General features: G+C 55.8%; 2 protein-coding genes across 5 annotated transcripts in view; one reads left to right on the forward strand and one right to left on the reverse strand.

The window, feature by feature from the left end:
• TNIP2 (TNFAIP3 interacting protein 2) overlaps positions 1 to 18,159 on the forward strand; it is a 35,745-nt gene extending 17,586 nt beyond the window's left edge. The window contains exons 2-6 of one of the 2 annotated variants that reach the window (XM_005208225.5): positions 6,615 to 6,902; positions 8,169 to 8,258; positions 8,630 to 8,878; positions 9,343 to 9,462; positions 9,901 to 18,159. In XM_005208225.5, the coding sequence (XP_005208282.2) occupies positions 6,615 to 6,902; positions 8,169 to 8,258; positions 8,630 to 8,878; positions 9,343 to 9,462; positions 9,901 to 10,164 (1,011 nt within the window). In that variant the 3' untranslated portion in view covers positions 10,165 to 18,159. Of the gene's footprint in view, positions 1 to 6,614; positions 6,903 to 8,168; positions 8,259 to 8,629; positions 8,911 to 9,342; positions 9,463 to 9,900 lie in introns of both variants that reach the window. The other variant, NM_001244591.2, reaches the window with a different exon arrangement.
• Positions 18,160 to 19,390: 1,231 nt separating this feature from the next.
• Positions 19,391 to 20,316, reverse strand: part of FAM193A (family with sequence similarity 193 member A) — a 148,441-nt gene continuing 147,515 nt past the window's right edge. For all 3 annotated transcript variants that reach the window (XM_024993744.2, XM_024993745.2, XM_059887866.1), the window contains exon 21: positions 19,391 to 19,964. In XM_024993744.2, coding sequence (XP_024849512.2) covers positions 19,871 to 19,964 — 94 coding nt within the window. In that variant the 3' untranslated portion in view covers positions 19,391 to 19,870. The remainder of the gene's footprint in view (positions 19,965 to 20,316) is intronic.

Here is a 20,316-nt window from a genome sequence, read left to right on the forward strand (position 1 = left end):
GGGCTGGATTAAGCACAAGCTGGAATCAAGATTGCTGGGAGAAATATCAACAACCTCAGATACGCAGATGACACCACCCTAATGGGAGAAAGCAAAGAGGAACTAAAGAGAGTCTTGATGAAAGTGAAAGAGGAGAGTGAAAAAACTGGCTTAAAACTCAACATTCAAAAAACTAAGATCATGGCATCTGGGTCCCATCACTTCATTCATGGCAAACAGATGGGGAAACAATGGAAACAATGAGAGACTTTATTTTTTGGGCTGCAAAATCACTGCAGATGGTGATTGCAGTCATGAAAGTTTTTAAAAGACGCTTGGTCCTTGGAAGAAAAGCTATGACTGGCCTAGACAGCATATTAAAAAGCAGAGACATTACTTTGCTGACAAAGGTTCCTGTAGTCAAATCTATGGTTTCTCTAGTGGTCATGTATGGATGTGAGAGTTGGACCATAAAGAAGGCTTGAGCCCTGAAGCATTGATGGTGCTGGAGAAGACTCTTGAGAGTCCCTTGGACTGCAGGGAAATCCAACCAGTCCATCCTAAAGGAAATCAGTCCTGAATATTCATTGGAAGGACTGATCCTGAAGCCGAAGCTCCAATACTTTGGCCATCTGATGTGAAGAACTGACCTACTGGAAAAAACCCTGATGCTGGGAAAGATTGAAGGCAGGAGAAGAGGGTGGCAGAGGATGAGATGGTTGCATGACATCTTTGACTCAGTGGACATGCATTTGAGCAAGCTCCGGGAAATGGTGAAAGACAGAGAGGCCTGGCGTGCTGCTGTCCATGGGTTTGCGAAGAGTTGGAGATGCCTGAGCGACTGAGACCTTATTTGGAAGTACGGCTTTTGCAGGTGTGATAAAGTGAGGTCTTCCTGGACTAGGGTGGGCCCCCGGTGCCTGGTATCCTTATAAGACACCCCGTGAAGATGGAGGCGGAGACGGTGTGATGCGTGCAGTTTCTAACGGTTACGAACTGGACTGGGACACGTGGCCAGACGGGCCAGTGTGCCTCCCACTTCAGAGCAACAAGTGCTGAAAACCTGGGGGCTGCAGGGGTCTGGGGTCTGCATGCGGCTGTGGGGCGGTAGGTCAGGCGGCCCTTGGCGGACGGGGAGCAGCCTGCAGTGGCCTGCCTCGTTCCTCAGGCGCTGGCTGGTTCCTGGCGGTGAGGCTGTCAATGTGGCAAGTCTGCACGTGAGCCAGGTCGGTCCTTCTTTCTGGGCGTTTGTTTACAGCTGTGCCGGCTCTTCATTGCTCTGGCCTTTCTCTCCGTCGCGGGGTGAAGGCCTCTCGCTGCGGTGGCTTCTCTGGCCGTGGAGCTCAGGTTCGGAGCGGGCGGGCTTCATCGTTGCAGCCCATTGGCTTAGCTGGCCCATGGCATGTGGGGGTCTTTTCCATGGGTCAGACCCGTGTCCCCTGCACTGACAGATTCTTAAGCTGTGGAGCACCAGGGATGCCGGAGCCAGGTCATTTCTAAACTGATGTTTGAAGGAAGATTTTTAAGACAAAACATCAAGCCATTGTGTCCTTCAGATCCGAGCAGTCCTCCCCCTCGTCGGCCAGGTGCGGTGCTCTGGGTCTGTGTCGTCAGCAGGTGGAGAAGGGGCCCCGGTCCTGAGGCGGCACCCCCGGTCTTCTTCGCAGACACCTCCTGGCCTCCTCCTGGGGTGGGTGCGGCGAGGAGCGTCTTTGGGAAACCCCACGAGCCCCTGAAGCCGGGGGACCTCCTGCTGCGCTGTTGCTCGGCCTGTCTCCATCTAGCAGCTCAGGACGCTTGCAGATGAGGTGCTGCCCGAAGTCCTCCGGCCTCACAGAGGATGTGAGGGGGCGGCAGGAGGTGGAGGCAGAGGCCAGGGCAGCCGGTGCCGCTGCCTCCTTACGGTCACTGACTTCCTGGTCACTCACCCCCGTGAGCCTTAGAAGCTGGCCCCACGGGGCCTGGCCTGCACTGGTGTCGCGTACAGACTTCTGTCTGCATTCACAACATGCATATTTGTTTATGTATATTGATATCTTTCACATACAGGACACGTAAACACTTCTGTTTTACGTGAATACTCTTCCGTATCAGATAGAGACAAGGACAGAGGCGCTCCTGCTGAAGTCACAGCTTCTGACCTGAGTTAGCTTTTCAGGGAGGTGACTGTCCCCGCAGGACAGGGCTCTGTGCTCTCAGTGATTCCTCCAGATTTGGTTTTGAGCCACTGGGAGGGGAACTCGGTGCAGTTGGGTACGTGTGGTCGATGTCCTCAGGCACGTCCGTCCCCCGGCAGCGACAGGATCCCCGCAGGGCTGTGCTGCTGGACAGGGAGACGCGCCCGGGGAGGCTGGGCCGTGCTGGCCTGGGCTGTGTCCCCTTGGAGGGAAGCCCCTGCCGTATTTCCCACAGGAAAGCACAGGACGGGGCCTTGATTGGCTGGTAGGCCTTCAAAAGTGGCCAGTTTTTAAGGAACACAGTCCAAGGCCGAGAACTGGGTCTGGGCTTGTGTTTTTAGGTTCAGTGCTGCCGGGACAGTCTGCAGAGAGAGCCTGCCCTCCCATCAGGGTTGGGCTTCCCTGGTGGCTCAGAGGTTAAAGCGTCTGCCTGCAGTGCGGGAGACCTGCGTTTGATCCCTGGGTCGGGAAGATCCCCTGGAGAAGGAAATGGCAACTCACTGCAGTATTCTTGCCTGGCGAATCCCATGGAAGGAGGAGCTTGGTGGGCTACAGTCCACAGGGTTGCAAAGAGTCGGACACGACTGAGCGACTTCACTTTCACCTTCTGTGGCTCACCCAGACCAAGTGCCTTGGCACCTGCCGGCGGCCCCAGCTGTGTGGACAGGCTTGGAAGGCCCTGGACGGGGCCTGCAGGGCCGGCCTGGTGCTGGAGGGTTGTGTGTTGGGAGGAGGTTCTGATGCCCTCTGGCCAGGTCCAGAGAGAGGCCTCTTTTCCTCCTTCAGCCCAGCGGTGAGGTCATCAGGGCCCAAAGGAAGGATGAAATAGTGGCCTTCCAAGAACAGGCCTTGCCCGGCTTGGCTGTGATGCCCGTGAGGTCAGAGGGCAGTGAGGCATGATGGGCTGATGGCGCGCCAGCATCGGACGCCTTTGGGCAAGAGCCCTGCTGCTGAAGTTGATCCGCTGGTGCTTGTCACACCCGTTGTCGCCAGTCCTGATTTCCCGTCCACCTGGTGCTGGACATGGCCCATCTGCCAGGGCCTGACCTCACTTCCCCGCCCGCTGCCCTCACGGCCACCTGCTGTCCCCTCGCCACCTTCATGAGTGAGTCCCTGGCCTTCCCCGAGGCCTTTCCCAAGAGAGCTAGGCCGACTGATTCTTCTAATGGAGTTTCCCTTCTTGTCTTTCTGTTCACTTCTAGAGCAAAGTCCGAGGAAAATGGGGAAAAGGGTGCTCTTAAAGTTCCCTGAGGGAGCTCTGGTGGCCCAGTGGTTAGGACCCTGTGCTTTCACTGCCAAGGGCCTGGGTTCGATCCCTGGTCGAGAAATAGATCCTGTAAGGTGCGCGAAAAAACTTCCCCGAGAGAACGAGGACGAGGCTTTCAGAGTATTTTCTGGTCACCTGGTTAGCGCACTGCCGTCACGGGCTGGGGTTATCTGTGGATGGGGCATGACCGATGCTGGGGGAGCAGCCCTCGCCTCACGGATGTGGGTTTGGGCCCAGGGAGGGACCCAGAGCCTGGCCGTGCTCCTGAGTCCCCCAGTTGTTTACTTTTATTGAGGTATAGCTGATTTACAGTATTTCATTAATTCCTACTATACAGCAAATTGAGTCAGTTATACATATATATATAAAACATTGTATGTATACATACGTGTGTGTGTGGTCGCTCAGTCGTGTCCAACTCTGTGCAACCCCATAAAGTGTAGACAGGCCCCTCTGTCCATGGGATTTCCCGAGCAACAATACCGGAGTGGGTTGCCATGCCCTCCTCTAGGGGATCTTCCTGGCCCAGGTCTCCTGCATTGCAGGCGGATTCTTACCATCTGAGCCACCAGGGAAGCCCATGCATGTGTGTGTATGTATATGGTGTATACTCTTTCGTATCCTTGCCCGTGTGGTTTACCGCAGGATGCCGAGTACACTTCCCTGCACTCCACAGTAGGGCCTTGTCTGCTCCTTCTCTGTTAATTGTCCGCCTCTCCTAATCCCAGACTCCCACCCCAGCCCTCCCCACTCGCCCTCCCCCTGGGCAACCACAGAGTGTCCTCTGTTTCTGTGTGGTGGGAACACTGGTGTCATATTTTAGATTCCACGTATGCGTGATATATGGTATTTGTCTTTCTCTTTCTGACTTTAGTATGATTGCCTCTAGGTCCACCCCATCAGTTCTTTTTTCTAATATTTTATTTATTTAGCTGTGCTGGGTCTTAGTTGCAGCATGTCGGATCTAGTTCCCTGACGTGGAATGGAACCCAGGTCCCCTGCATTGGGAGCTTGGAGTCCCAGCCACTAGACCAACAGGGAAATCCCCACAATTACTTCCTAACCCCAGGCTTGGGCAGACCCAGCCGTGAGACTTCTAGGGATGTATCCCGTGGCTGTGTCTGCACGGGGCGCGCCTTCTAGGGAAGTATCCGTGGCTGTGTCTGCACGGGGCACGCATTCTAGGGATGTATCCCGTGGCTGTGTCTGCACGGGGCGCGCCTTCTAGGGATGTATCCCGTGGCTGTGTCTGCACGGGGCACCCCTTCTAGGGATGTATCCGTGGCTTGTCTGCACGGGACGTGCCTTCTAGGGATGTATCCCGTGGCTGTGTCTGCACGGGGCGCGCCTTCTAGGGATGTATCCGTGGCTTGTCTGCACGGGACGCACCTTCTAGGGATGTATCCCGTGGCTGTGTCTGCACGAGGCACACCAGCTGGAGGCGTGTGCTTGGTCAGCCTGCACTCTGGCTTAAGCTCCAGGCTGTAGTTGAAAAGAACAGGCAGGTTGTGCGCTGCTGTGGGACACAGTATTTTACCAAGGAGCAGAAAAGCAGGGCACCAGGACAGTGCTGTCAGACCCCTGAGTGCAAAATACACGTGCCACAGACGCGTGCCAGCACCCTGGCGAGACCCCTGGCCAGATTGTGAGTAGTGGAGGGGAGGTCCTGGGTCCCTCGTGTAAGCGTGAGCGTGAGCGGAGCTCCGATGCTCCCTGCCACGCTCCCCGTGCATGCTCAGTCTCCACCCTGGCTTTCCAGAAGCTGTTTCCCCCATGTAGGATGGACGGGCTCCTCCTGCTGCACCTCCCTCGCATGCTCGTTACGGTGGACGTTACTCTGAAAGTGGGACAGCACAGAGCCGAGTGCAGAACCCAACTGGGGGTGCTGAAAGCCAGCGGCATCTAAAGGACTGTGGTCGGGGATACTAGCTTCCCAGAGCTGTTCTAACATCAGCTGGGTGGCCTAAGGCAGTAATAGGCAGGCTTCCTGGTGGCGCTGGTGGTAAAGAACCCACCTGCCAATGCAGGAGACGCAAGAGACTTGGGCTTCCTGGGTCAGGCAGATCCCCTGGAGGAGGGCATGGCAACCCACTGCAGTACTCTTGCCTGGAGAACCCCATGCACAGAGGAGCCTGGTGGCTGCTGTCCCTGGAATCACAGAGTTGGGCATGAGCTAGTGTGCACAGCACAAAGGCAGTAGATCCTTGATCTTCGCTGCTCTGAAGGCCAGAAGCCCCGAACCAGGGTGTGGGGCGGGTCCTCCTCTTCAGCTCCCAGTGGCTGCTGGCACCCTGGCGTCCTCTGGGTGTGGACAGTCCAGTCTCTGCCTTTCGCCACACGCAGCCTCTTCTACGTGTCCATACTCGCCTCTTATGAGGGCACTGGACGTTGGATCAGGGTCCATCAGATCCAGCATGCCTTCCTCTTAATTAATTACATCCTCACGGACTGAACAGCTCTTTGGAGCTAAATGAAGTCACGTTCCCAGGTGTCAGGGTGAGAACGTGGGCGTGGGCGTGGCTTTGGGGGTTGCCCACCGCGGGGGAGTTTCTGCTCTTTCTTTCAAGAGGTTTGCGATTGCCACACTTAGTAATTTGATGATGTAAAATCTAACCTTACGAGTTTGCTCTTGAAATCGGAATTTTAGATGACGTTTCAGGTATAACTTTTGGGGCTGAAACTCCTGAGTTAATCATCCATCCAGAAGCCAGCCTCCGAATGAACGCCCGTACAGATGGGCGTCTGTGCCTGTCTTCACTTTGTGAATGTTTATTTCTGATGCTGCTTCTTTCAGTCAGATCAGTTTAGTTTAGTTGCTCAGTCGTTTCCGACTCTTTGCGACCCCATGGACTGCAGCATGCCAGGCCTCCCTGTCCATCACCAACTCCTGGAGCTTGCTCAAACTCATGTCTGTCAAGTCAGCAATGCCATCCAAGCATCTCATCCTCTGTCGTCCCCTTCTCCTCCGCCTTCAGTCTTTCCCAGCATTAGGGTCTTTTCCAGTGAGTTAGTTCTTCACATCAGGTGGCCAAAGTACTGGAGTTTCAGCTTCAACATCTGTCCTTCCAATGAATATTCAGGGCTGATTTCCTTTAGGGTGGACTGGTTGGATCTCCTTGCAGTCCAAGGGACTCTCAAGAGTATTCTCCAACTGCAGTCAGATCAGTTGTGCTTTTAAATCTTCCCCTTAGGAAATCGAGAGACTCTCGGAGCAGCTGGAGGAGAAGGAGCGGGAGGCGCAGCAGCTCCTGAGCCAGCCGGGGCTCGAGCGGGAGAAGGAGGTGGCCCTGCTGCGGAGGAGTGTGGCGGAGAAGGAGCGGGCCCGGGCCGCCAGCCACGTCCTGTGTCGCTCCCTGGCCGACGAGACCCACCAGCTGCGGCGGACCCTGGCTGCCACGGCCCACATGTGCCAGCATCTGGCCAAGTGTCTGGATGAACGCCAGGGGGGACAGGGGACCGCGGGGGAGCAGAGCCCCGAGGTAGGCCCTGGGGTCAGCAGGCCTCGCCTTGCGCCACGGGGAGGGTCTTGGCCGCCCGCCCTTCTGGGGATTTCCTCTAGGACGGTGGGGCCTGCAGGATGTCACAGGAGAGCGGACCTGCAGCTGCCCCTGGGCCCAGTGGGGAGGTGGCCCTGAATGGGGCCTCAGGCCTGGGCAGGGAGGACACGGGGCCCCGCTTGGTGCTGTGCCTCCTGCCTGGAGCTACTTGGGACGGGGCCCATGGGGGGAGAGCAGTGTGGGTGCAGGGGAGTGGGTGGGTTTCAGCATCAGGAAGCCCCCACCTGAGAAATCAGGGGGCTCCTCCGGGGGCTGTGGGGTCGTGGTGGTGCAGGGGCTTGACAGCTTGGTCGAGAACCGCACCCTGTGATGTAGGGCTGTTGGGACGAGCCCTGCAGTCCCCTAGCAGCAGCTCGGCCGGGCGTGGGGGAGGGCCTCGGTCTGAGAATCCCATGAAAAAGGAACCTCAGAAAGAACAGGGCACATTTGAGAAACCAGAGTGCTCTCCGGGCAGGCCGTGGACTCGTATGATTCTGAGTCATGGGGCCCTTTCTCTCTGGGGATCTGAAAGCCGGTCGTGGTTGGCCTGGGCTGAGGCTCTAAGCAGGCGTCATTTCTCAGCGCTGGTCTTGGCCGAGTCAGCGGGGTTTCCCAAGCCCGCCAGGTTAGCACACGCAGTTCCTTTGTCATTCGAGGGGAATTCTCACAAAAATGTCACCGCCATCCATCGGGTTTGTTAAATGACTGAATTTCTGATGGCTTTTCGGTTAGCCCCGCCCACCCTGCTGGGACTGGGTCAGCACGCCTGGGCTTCTAGAGGTGAATCCCACCAGCCTCGCAATCCCAGGGGAGGTTGTTGTAGACAGTCAGCCCCTGAAGCTGACCATGGTCATCTTGACACACCCAACGGGAGGGACAGCGGGCCCGAAGGAGGGGTCTGCTCCTGGCGGCCATGGGCCCTGGGCCGGGAAGTTCTTTGGTTACAGCGAGCTCGGCTTCCTGCCCCAACTCCACCCTGGCCCCAGCCCTGTGATGCTGGGCGGTCTCGGGCGTGGAGACGGTGCAAGGCTTGGCCCCTCTGTGGGGTGGGCTTGGGCGGGGCCAGGACCACCCTCCCCTCTGGAAGCTCCTGTCCTTTCCTGTCTCCATTGCACCTGCTGCAGGGGCAGGGCGGCTGCAGGGCCGTCTGCGACTCGGTGCCCGCACGGAAGGTGCGGTCACACGGGTTCTGGTCCCTTTCTTGTGCAGCCCAAGTGTACGGAAGGGGACGCCTCTGTGCACGCGGTGGTTGAGAAGTTACGGGAGGAGAACCGGGTGCTGAGGCAGAAGGTGACTCACGTGAGTGTCTGAGATCGCACTCGGGCCGAGCGGGTGAGGGGCCTCCCCTTGCTATGCCCAGGGGTCTCCCCTGCCCTGAGGTCGCTTCGGCAGATACACAGGGTCCCCAAAGGCCCGACACGTTTGCCCAAAAGGACGTGTTGAGCACATCCGGTTGTCCTCCACTCCGAAGTTAATTCGCGTGTTGCTAAATGAGGTGCAGGGATCACTGTCAATCCAGCGTTCAGGCAGCGACTTCGCCGTCACCGCGTCCGGGTGCTTCCCCCCGTCCCGCCCCCCCCCCACCCCCGTCCAGAGTGGGCGCAGCCGGCCTCCACGTGGGGACGGGTCTCGTATTCCGGGCGGGCTCGAGGGCGCTTTCCGGCCCCCAGGTCGAGGACCTCAATGCCAGGTGGCAGCGCTACGACGCCAGCAGGGACGAGTACGTGAGGGGGCTCCACGCACAGCTAAAGGGCCTGCAAGTCCCCCTGGAGCCCGAGCTGATGCGGAAGGAGGTCTCCCGGCTCAACGCGCAGTTGGAGGAGAAGATGGATGACTGCGCGGAGGCGCGGCGGGAGCTGGCTGCGGCGAGGAGCGCACGGGACGCAGCGCTGGAGCGCGTGCAGATGCTGGAGCAGCAGGTGCGGCCACAGCGTGGGCGCCGGGGGGCGGGGCCGCCTTCTCCTCCTGAAGGGATGGGATGGGCTTCCTCCTCCTGACGGGATAGTGGGGCGGGGCCGCCGCCTCCTGACGGGATAGGGGGCCGGGCTTCCTCCTCCTGACGCAGCGGGGCGGGGCCTCCTCCTCCTGAGGGGATAGGGGGACGGGCTTCCCCCTCCTGACGGGATAGTGGGGCGGGGCCTCCTCCTCCTGAGGGAATAGGGGGCCGGGCTTCCTCCTCCTGACACCGGGGGGGCCTCCTCCTCCTCCTGAGGGAATAGGGGGACGGGCTTCCTCCTCCTGACACCGGGGGGCGGGGCCTCCTCTTCCTGACGCCGGGGGGCGGGGCCTCCTCCTCCTCCTGAGGGGATAGGGGGACGGGCTTCATCCTCCTGACGCGGGGGGCGGGGCCGCCGCCTCCTGATGAGGGCGTGCCCTCTCGCAGATCCTCGCCTACAAAGACGACTTCACGTCGGAGAGGGCGGACAGGGAGCGGGCGCAGAGCCGCATCCACGAGCTGGAGGAGCAGGTGGCCTCGCTGCAGCGCCAGGCGTCCTGGAGACAGGTACAGCCGGGGTTTCCTCGGGCCCGGGGCGGGAGTCGTCTTCGTTTCTCTTTCACGCATTTCGAGCTCTCCTGCGGCTGCCAAGGCCTCGGTTCCGCTCCAGGCAGGGCCGCCATGCCCAGTGCCCGGAAACCTCCTGGTGGCATTTGTGTGCTCCTGGTGGCATTTGTGTGCGCGCGGAGGGTGGCGTCCGCCGGCCTGTCCTGAGCTCGTGCCCCGACTGGGAGCTCCTGCACACGGCCCCTCCGTGCCGCGTGATGGGGTGGCCCCCTCGTGGGCACAGGCGGGGGGTCCGGACCCCTCAGTCGTCCCTGGCACGTCCTCGTTCGAGCCTCGGCCCCAGGCAGAGCAAAGGTGCGGGTCCTGCACAGCGATGGACGCGGCTCCAGACGCTGGAGCCGAAACCAGCCTCGGGAGCGGACGCCTGCCTTTTTCTAGGATTCTCGTGAGCCAGTCTCCTGCCGGATTCACACAGGGAGCAGATCTCCCAGGTATTTAGAGACCGACGCTTCGGAGCCTGTGGCAGCTGGTGGCCGGAGGCCTGGGACGGGATCCCAGTGGCTGGACCTCGCCGCAGAGGGCGGGTGCTCGGGAGTGACCCAGAGAGGCCAGGGGGACCTGCAGTGCCCCCACTGCCTGCGGTGCTTCAGCGACGAGCAGGGCGAGGAGCTCTTCAAGCACGTGGCCGAGTGCTGCCAGTGAGCCCGGTGGCGGGTGCGCCCCACATCAGGATCGGGGCCCCCAGCACAGGCTGGGGGTACTTCTGAGCCTCTGTCTCGGCCACTCTCGGGTCAGCGGGAACTTGCGGTGGGGCTGGCGGCAGAGGTAGGGGTTGGAGCTGGTCTCCCAAGCGGCCAGGCAGAGGCCACGAGTGGACAGCCATGGGCGTTCTCGCCGGCCAGCACGACGCCTCCTGGGAGTCGTGGAGCTGAGCACTGAGCTGCATTGAGACTCGCTGCGCTGCCCTAGTGTTCGCCACACCCCCAGAAATTGAACACGTGATCATGTGACGATTTTGTAATAAAGGGACTTGCTAAGTGGTTGCCCTGAATGTGTGTGGGGGACTGGGGTGTAGGAGCCTGGCCGCACTTCCACCTGGGCCTCAGTTAGCTGCCGAGGAGACATGCTTGCAGACTGTTGCCTGTTGGGGCCTGAAGAGCCCAGTCGTCCAGCCCAGACGGGAGTCGAGGACAGGCTGAGTGCAAAGGAGAGCCCTGCAGGGCAGCGCAGGGCCACGGGGCCTATCACCTTGCTAACCGTCAGGAGAGCCAGGAGGCTAGGGGTTCCTCTCGCCCTCAGTGCAGGCGGGGAGGCATCACAGCAGCAGGGGACACAGCTGGGATATGAACCCCCTGCTGCTGGCCCCCGGCCCACGGTCTGCAGTCCCCTCCGCCTGGAGCAGCTGCCGCCACGCGAGTGCATGCGGTCTCTTTCTCCGGTTCTGCCTTCCTCCCAGGGGAGTTGAGGTGTCCATTCCTCTGTGGGATTCCCCACGCCCCCTCCAGCGTCCACGAGCCTGACTGGAAGCCGTCGGTCTCGAGCGTCACGGGGAGCCTCTGTCCTCAGGAGCTGGGGACTTGGCAGACACCCAAGCGCTTCTTGGAGAGAAAGGAGCCACAGGAGGGGAGCACTCAGATCCTTGGCTGATCCTGAACCGGGCAGGGGCTGAGAGTAAGACTCTATGAATTTTGCGGCAGGGACAGGGCTGGACGGCAGGACGGGCGGAGCAGAGGCCCCAGCGGCTGTCCCTCAGGGTTAGAAGGGGTAGCTGCATCCTCGGTTTTCCTTTGAAACCCTCAAGGGGCCACATTTTAGGAGTAAAGTTGACATCTTAGGGCAAAACGAAAACGTCGCCCTCTTCTAGGTAGCCAACCAGTAATCCACAGGCCTGCTGGACAAAACCCATTTTTCTTCAGACACAAGTAACAGAATCCAGAGTCCACTATACAGTAACAAATTCTAGACACGTGGGGGAAGAGGCACCGTGAAGACACAGCCACACAAGTACAGGCTCACCAGGTGCATATGCAGCAGCAGCTGCTAAATCGCTTCAGTCATGTCTGACTCTGTGCGACCCCATAGACAGCAGCCCACCAGGCTCCCCCGTCCCTGGGATTCTCCAGGCAAGAACACTGGGGTGGGTTGCCATTTCCTTCTCCAATGCATGAAAGTGACAAGTGAAGGGTAAGTCACTCAGTTATGCCTGACTCTCAGCGACCCCATGGACTGCAGCCCACCAGGCTCCTCCGTCCATGGGATTTTCCAGGCAAGAGTACTGGAGTATATGCAGCAGATGGTACTAAAAGAAATAAGGATACTATGGAGATTGTTGAGGCTGGTCAGAAGTAATTCTGGATAAAAATACAGAAAGGAGGGCAGAGCATGGGGATGAGTAGACATGGATGACTACTGATTGTTTAAAACAATAATGTCTTGAAGGTTTTCAGACATGCAAACAACCGCGAGAACTTTTAGGTGGGGGAGCAGATTGTTGACAGTAACGACGATTGTCAACAACGAGGCTTAAGCAACTTGCACACTTACAGGTTATAAGGCCTCTGCATTGACTTATAGTAGACTGATGAATCACAGGAGCATATTATAATCTCTAGGGAAACCACCGAAGCAGTGACGGAAATACTTAAAAAGTTACAGAGGGATTCCCCGAGCAGTCCGCCGGTTAAGACTCTCTACTTTTTTAACTATTTGCTTGGCTGCACCGGGTCTCGGTTGCAGCACCGCAGGTCTTCAGCCTTCGCTGCAGCATTCGGGTCCTTTAGTTGTGACCTGTGAACTTTCAGCTGTGGCACGTGGGATCTAGTTCCCTGGTCAGGGATGGAACCTGGGCCCCCAGCATTGGGAGCGTGGAATCTTAGCCACTGGACCATCAGGGAAGCCCCCAGACTCTACTTCTAATGCAGGGGCCTGCGGTTTGATCCCTGGTTGGGGATAAGAATCCCAACATATGTGGCAATAAATCAACTGACCAAATCCTCTGACTGAATAACGACCATTGTCACAGTGGACAAAAATAAGTCTTGCCTGTGTGCCCATCAGAAAAGATGAAGACACACCACGCCAACATCAACCAAGAACAGTGTGCTTTAAGACAAAAAATATGACCAGAAATAAAGATCAACATCACACAACGATAAAAGTGTGAATTTATCAGGGGTATATAATATACCCAGATTTGCACAGAGCTAATAATAATAGCAATATAAAGCATAAGAACTAAATACATAATCATAGTTGGAGATTTTAACACACCTTTCTCAGTAACTGAAAGAAGCAGGGAAAAAAATCGGTAAGGAATAGAAGATTTAACCAAAATAATCTACCTGGCCTAATTCATATGTAGAATGGAAGTTACACTCAACAAGCGCTACCTGTAATTCTTTTCAGGTGTACACGGAATGCTTCCAAGAGAGACAAATTAGTGAGTCACAACAATATTCCAAAGAGCCTAATCACTGAATTTGTGACTGCTGACCACTGAGATTAAACCACAATTCAGCAACAGAATGATAACTAATAAACTCAGCATATTTCTAAATGATCCATGGGGAAAATAAATACAATGGAAACTGGAAATATTTTGAACTGAGTATAAATAAAAATACAAGTTGCTAAAAATTATGGAATACAGCGAAAGCAGTGACCAGGGGAAGTGTAACAGCGCCGAAGGTGTGTATTAGGATGAAGGGAGGTGAGACTTCAACGATCCAAGTGCTCAACTCAAGATGCTAGCGAAAGAACTGCAAATTAAGCCCAAAGAAAACGGAAGGAAATCATAAAAGAGCAGAATCAATGAAATGGATAACAGACAAAAATCATCAATGCCGAGAGTTAGTTCTTTTAAACAGTAATAAGACCGATAAGCCCAGAGCATGACTGATGAAGAAAGAAAACGTAAATTGCTAAAATCCGGAGTCAAAGAAGAGCATCACTATAGATCTCTAGGATGTTAAACAGATGAGACGCTATGAAGAGTTTATGGAGCTGATACATGTGACAACTTAGATGAAATGATCAAGTCCTTCAAACACACAGCTTCCTAAAACTGAACAAACAGAAAACCTGAGCGGCCTTATGTCACTTACATAGACTGAAGCTGGAATTAAAGGTCTTTCCACAAAGGAAATTAGAGTCTCAGGTGACTCACTGGTGAATTCTTCCTAACGTCTAAGAAAGACATAGCAATGTCCTACAGACTCAGGAGACCAAGTAGGAGTGCGCCCTGACTCATTCTATGACACTGAAACGTGAGGAAGATCGGGCACAAAGGAAAGTGACAGATGACTCTCGAACGTAGAGGCAAAAACCCTAAAAACATAACCAAGTGCAGTTATTACAGGAATATAAGATTGCTTGACATTAAAAAAATAATGCACCATAACAACAGACCAAACAAAAAAAATCCATATAATCATCTCAACAGAAGCAAAAAAAAGCATATGACAAAATTCAATACCCACTCACGCCACCACCACCCAGCAAACGAGGAGTAGGGCAGTGTCCTCTGTCTGACAGAGCTGTGTGTCCGGAAGACCTGCAGCCAACTCTCCACTTGATGACATGCTGAGTGCTCTCCCTGAGGAGGGCCCCATCAGGCAAGGTGCTCACTTATTCCTGCAGTTCCCCCTGGTACAGGAGCAATCGGGCAATAAAGTGAAGACTAGAAAAACTGGAAAAGAAGAAATAAAACTGGCCCTACTCACAGATGACAGATGGTGTATGTAGAAAACCCTCAGGGGCCTTCAGAAAACAGTTTAATCGGGAAGTCAACAATCTCAAGAGACAAAGATGTCTGAATGTATGAAACATCTGTGGTATTCCTGTATGTTTTCAGCAAATGGAAAAGCTGATTAAGAAAACCTGCTGAGTTGGATTGTGTCTCCCTCCAAAAATAAGTTCACCAAACAATGTTGAAGTCCTAATCTCCAGAATGTGTGAATGTGACCTCATTTAGAAACAGGGAGGGTCTTTGCAGGTGTAATCTAAGGTGATGTCCTGCTGCATTAGGGTGGACTCCAAATCCAGTGACCTGCGTCCTTATAAGCAAAGGGCAAGAGAGAGACACGAGAGAGAGAAAACACCATATGGGGACAGAGGCCAGGACCGGACTGATGTATGGATAAGCCAAGGACACCAAGCACACCAGTGACCACAGGAAGCTGGGAGTGCAGCAAGGAAGAGGGTTCTCCTCACAACCTCTAGAAGGAACCAGTTCTGCTAACACCTGAAATCTAGATTTAAATCTTCCAGAACCTGGAGAATACATTTCTAAGCCATGTGGTTTGTGGCACTTTGTTATGGGAGCCCCAGAAAACTAATGCATCACTTCAGCTCAGGCGCATCCAACTCTCTGCAACCCCATGGACTGCAGCACGCAGGCCTCCCTGTCCGTCACCACCTCCTGGAGCTTGCTCAAAGTCATGTCCGTCGAGTCGGTGGTACCATCCAACCATCTCACCCTCTGTCGTCCCCTTCTCCTCCCGCCTTCAATCTTGCCCAGCATCAGGGTCTTTTCCAGTGAGACAGTTCTTCACATCAGGTGGCCGAAGTATTGGAGTTTCAGCTTCAGCATCAGTCCTTCCAGTGAGTATTGAGGACTGATATCCTTTATGATGGACTGACTGGCTGGATCTCCTTGCAGTCCAAGAGACTCTCAAGAGTCTTCTCCAACACCACAGTTCAAAAGCATCAATTCTTCAGCACTCAGACTTCTTTATGGTTCAACTCTCACATCCATACATGACTACTGGAAAAAGCATAACTCTGACTAGAAGGACCTTTGTCGGCAAAGTAATGTCTCTGCTTTTTAATGTGCCGTCTAGGTTTGTCATAACTTTTCTTCCAAGGGGCAAGTATCTTTTAATTTCATGGCTGCAGTCACCATCTGCAGTGATTTTGGAGCCCCCCCAAAATAAAGTCTGACACTGTTTCCATTGTTTCCCCATCTGTTTGCCATGAGGTGACTGGACTGAATGCCATGATCTTCGATTTTTGAATGCTGAGTTTTAAGCTAGATTTTTCACTCCTCTTTCACTTTCATTAAGAGGCTATTTAGTTCCTCTTTGCTTTCTGCCATAAGGGTGGTGTCATCTGCGTATCTGAGGTTGTTGATGTTTCTCCTGGCAATCTTGATTCCAGCTTGTGCTTCATCCAGTCCGGCCTTTCCCATGACGTACTCTGCATGTACGTTAATAACCAGGCTGACAGTATACAGCCTTGACGTACTCTTGCCAGTTTGGAACCAGTCTGTGCTATGTCCGGTTCTAACTGTTGCTTCTTGACCTGCATACAGATTTCTCAGGAAGCAGGTAAGATCGTCTGGTATTCCCATCTCTTGAAGAATGATCCACACAGTCAAAGGCTTTTGCATAGTCAATGAAGCGTATGTTTTTCTGGAATTCTCTTGCTTTTTCTATGATCCAGTGGATGTTGGCAATTTGACCTCTGGTCCCTCTGCCTTTTCTAAATCCAGCTGGTACATCTGGAAGTTCTCAATTCATGTGCTGCTGAAGCCTAGCTTGAAGGATTTTGAGCATTACCTTGCTAGCATGTGAAATGAGCACAATTGTGTGGTAGTCTGAACACTCCTTGGCACTGCCCTTCTTTGGGATTAGGATGAAAACTTAGAAACCACTAGGCCATTCAGATATGACCTTAAAAAAAATCCCTTATGATTATATAGTGGAGGTGACAGATAGATTCAAGGGAACAGATCTGGTAGACAGAGTGCGTAAAGAATTATGGATGGAGGTTCGTAACACTGTACAGGTAGGTGGTGGTGACCAAAACCATCCCCAAGAGAAGAGATGCAAAAAGGCAAAATGCTTCTCAGGAGGCCTTACAAATAGCTGAGGAAAGAGAAGTGAAAGGCAAAGGAGAAAAGGAAAGATATACTAATCTGAATGCAGAGTTCCAAAAAATAGCAAGGAGATAAGAAAGCCTTCCTCAGTGATCAGTGCAAAGAAATAGAGGAAGACAATAGAATGGGAAAGATTAGAGATCTCGTTAAGAAAATCAGAGATACCAAGGCAACATTTCATACAAAGATGGGTACAATAAAGGAAAGAAACTGTATGGACCTAACAGAAGCAGAAGAGATTGAGAAGAGGTGGTAATAATACACAGAAGAACTGTACAAAAAAGATCTTCATGATCCAGATAAACACAGTGGTGTGATCACTCACCTAGAGCCAGACATCCTGGAATGCAAAGTCAAGTGGCTTAAGAAGTATTACTAGAAACAAAAAGCTAGTGGAGGTGATGGAATTCCAGTTGAGCTGTTTCAAATCCTAAAAGGTGATGCTGTGAAAGTGCTGCACTCAAATGCCAGCTAATCTGGAAAACTCAGCAGTGGCCACAGGACTGGAAACGTCAGTTTTCATTTCTCATAGTTTCTGTTTGTCATTGAGTCCACAGTTATTCCCTTCCAAAGTTTCCAATCAGCTGTTACTTATATCTTGGGTATTTTTCATTTTGGACACAGTTTTTCTCCCTGTGGATTTGGGTCTTTTTTTATAGCTTCCAGTTCTTCATCTCGTTTACGTTTTCCTATGTGCTTGAGCACAGTCGTGAGATCTCAACATGACTGCTAAGGTTCTTGTCGGCAGATTCACTGTCTTTGGCTCCGTTTCTGGTGCTTTTTTGACGTTTCTTCTGCTTATGGCTGGAGAAGGCAATGGCGCCCCACTCCAGTGCTCCTGCCTGGAGAATCCCAGGGACGGGGGAGCCTGGTGGGCTGCCATCTGTGGGGTCACACAGAGTTGGACACGATTGAAGTGACTTAGCAGCAGCAGCGGCTGCTTATGGCTTACAGTTTCCTTCTTGGCACGGCCTGGATCCTAACACTTTGAACTGTACCTTGTCATGCAGGACAGTTTTGTTTAAGTCTGTCGGGCATTGTTCCGGCAGGCAGCGAAGTGAATACTTAGGACTGGTTTGCTCCTCTGAGGCTTGTGTTCGGCCTTAGATTCCACCCAGGGGTTAGCAGAACCCCACTGCTGAGCTCAGACCCCACGGAGGACTCCACGCCAGTGCCCGCGTGTTCCCTGGTCTCTGTGCCCTGGGTGGTGGAAATGCCCCCCTGGGCTTATGGAATTTATGCCGCTCGTGCACAGATCGGTAGATCCAGGTGTGCAGCTGCCTCCAGGCAGGAAGTAGGGGCCCTTCCCTCAGGAAACATTGTTCCAACATCCAGGAGCAGTGCGTAAAACCTTGCCCTGGTTTCACAACTGCTGACGGCAGGAGCACAGCTCTGCGGCCACTCTTCCTGCCCATCGTCGGGAGTCACAGCCACGCTCAGCCCGTGGCCGACACCACACGGTGCCCGCCCGCCCGCCTGCCTCTGCCAGGCGTCCCGTTTGGGGAGCGAGTCCTTCAGAGCTCAGGCTGTTCCGAATCTTCTCCTGCCCCACACCGCTGTCTCCCCTAACACTGGATGGTGGATCCCAAAGGAACAGCGACTGCCTGATCGTGAAGATGAAGCAGGAAGGCACTGCCATCCTGTCGTCTCTGCGATGACTTAGAGGTTTCGTGTTGAAGACAGTAAAACAGTATGAAATGTGCGATGTTCTTCTCTTTAAAGAAAGAATGCGTTAATGACATTGACAAGCACCACATTTCGGTTCCTTAATGGGATGAGTGTGTAGGCGGCAGGTTTCAATAAAAGCCCCGTTTGCTGTTTCTCTTCCAGCCGCCATCAGTTTACTTCATCTACAGCTCACTCACCTCTAACCAGCACGAGGCCCTCCGAGGCTGGGTCCAGGCTGAGCAGTGACCTCGCTGGGCACGCGTGAGGCTCCCTCCGCAGGCCTGGGCCCCGTGGCCCCAGCTCCAAGTGCAGTGACGGAGAGGACCCGGCCTCTCCCCGGCCTCTCCGCCTCCCGGGGCCTGAATCCACCCTCTTTCTTGTTCCCCAGACGCCCCCTTGAGGACCAGGAACGCCAGGGGTGGTCCTGTGGGTCAGCCGGCTTCCAGGGGTCTGAAGGCTCAGATGGGGCAGGCCCACTGGGCGGAGCAGGTGTGGAAGGTGGGGGGCACCCAGGGAACGGGGGGCACAGCCGGTCTGAGCTCAGCCGGGAGGGGAGGCGCCCCGCCCTGCTGGGGTCCAGGGATGCAGCGGGGTCTGCGCCTCCCTGAGGACCCCCCTCTGTGCTCACAGCCCCCACCTCAGTCTCTCCCTTTGTCCGACCATCCGACGTCCAGGAAAGACCTGCCCGCCGCGTGACCAAACCGCCCCTGCCTGCTGCCCTCGCCTCTCCCCGCAACCGCTGGCCCCTCCTGGACCCTGGACCCCGGTCAGGGCCGCCCCAGCAGCAGAGCCACGTGAGCTCCTCCCTGCCCCCGGGCCTGGTCTGGGGCTCAGACCGCGGTCCCGTCCGCACAGCCCGTGAGAGAGGCCTCCCGTGGTGACCACGGCGGCCCCGTGCCCGCGCTCTGAGCCGCCCGCCTCCTCTCGGGCTGCTCCCTGGACGCCCCGGGGATCGTCAGACGCCGCCGGGGCCGGGCCCCCACCTCGCCAGCGAAGAGCCAGACCGAGCTGTTTTCAGAGGCGTGTTCTCACCGCGTCCCCTCCCTCAGGGACGCGCGTGGAAGCCGTGTCACCCGGGGGCCGCGAGCAGCGGGAGCTAGTGTTGCAGGGGGTGCGGGGAGCCGGGGCCAGCGCTGCTCACAGGCGCCCCAGGAGACGTTTCCAGCTTCCGCGTCGCGGCCAGAGCCCCGCCCCCAGGCCCTGCAGCGCCCCCGCCCTCCTCCAGCGACCCCCACGGCCTGGAGTGCCCGGCCAGGCCGGCGGTGCGTGGAAGCCCCGGGCCCCGCGGGATGGAGGGCAGGGAGGATACCAGGGCTGAGACGCGCGGGCGACGCCCACTCACCCCTGACCCCCGACCCCGGCACAAAGCAAGCAGACCAGGTCTCCTGCTGTACTAATGTATTCCATCTTTCAAAAAGAAAGACATGATTTTAATATTACTTAACAATATGTTAAAAAAGTAGCCAGGCAGGCTCCGTGTTAATACAGTTGTACACTCTACAGACTTCATGGTGTGAGTACTGGTGGGTGTTTGCTCGGAACGGTCTCGTTCTGCGGGGTCTTACACAAGCTGGCTACAAGTCGGGGTCAGACACGGACGCGCGACGTGGACACTCTGGACAGTGGACTGTGGAGGACGGCGGGCCCGCCCGCCCGGGCCATCGGTGGACGCGGGCGGAGCTGGGCGGAGCCCCCCGGGGGCAGGTGGCGGGAAGGGGCGAGACGCAGAGGGCCGGCCGCGCGGGGACGGCTCGTCCGGCTCACGCACAGACAACACGCACACGAGCTCACAGCGCGGCCGAGCAGCAGGCTCTCGTCGAGGGGCCGGGCCGGCCGCCGCGCCGCCCTCTCCAGCATCCTCGTTCAGTGGGCAGCAAAGGTGGCTTTTTTCAAGCTGAAGTTGGACCAGTTGATGGACAGTCTCTGTCGGGTCTGCCTGGCAGAATCCAAACAGAACCTGGAAAACAAGAGGCCGCACAGTCATGGGGTGGGGGGTAGGGGGGGCGGCACAGCCTGGCCAGAGCTGAGACCCCAGCAACCCCCCTACCCCAGCTCTCAGCGGGAACCTGACGCCACGGCCGCTGGGGAGGACAGTGCCCCTCGGGACACGGGCCAGCGCCCCGGACACCCCTGCGGTTCTGTGTCTTTTCCTCTCAATCCACAGGGAAAGGGCCTGGCCCCGCTCTGCCACGGCCGGCACCCTGCCCTCCCTCACCCACGAGTCACAAGGGTGTGACGTGAAACACGACTGCACCACCGGGACACACAACACTGCCCCCCGCCACCCTCAGGGCAGCTCAGTGCAGCCC

Source organism: Bos taurus, chromosome 6 (assembly GCF_002263795.3).
Source record: "Bos taurus isolate L1 Dominette 01449 registration number 42190680 breed Hereford chromosome 6, ARS-UCD2.0, whole genome shotgun sequence".
NCBI lineage: Eukaryota > Metazoa > Chordata > Mammalia > Artiodactyla > Bovidae > Bos > Bos taurus.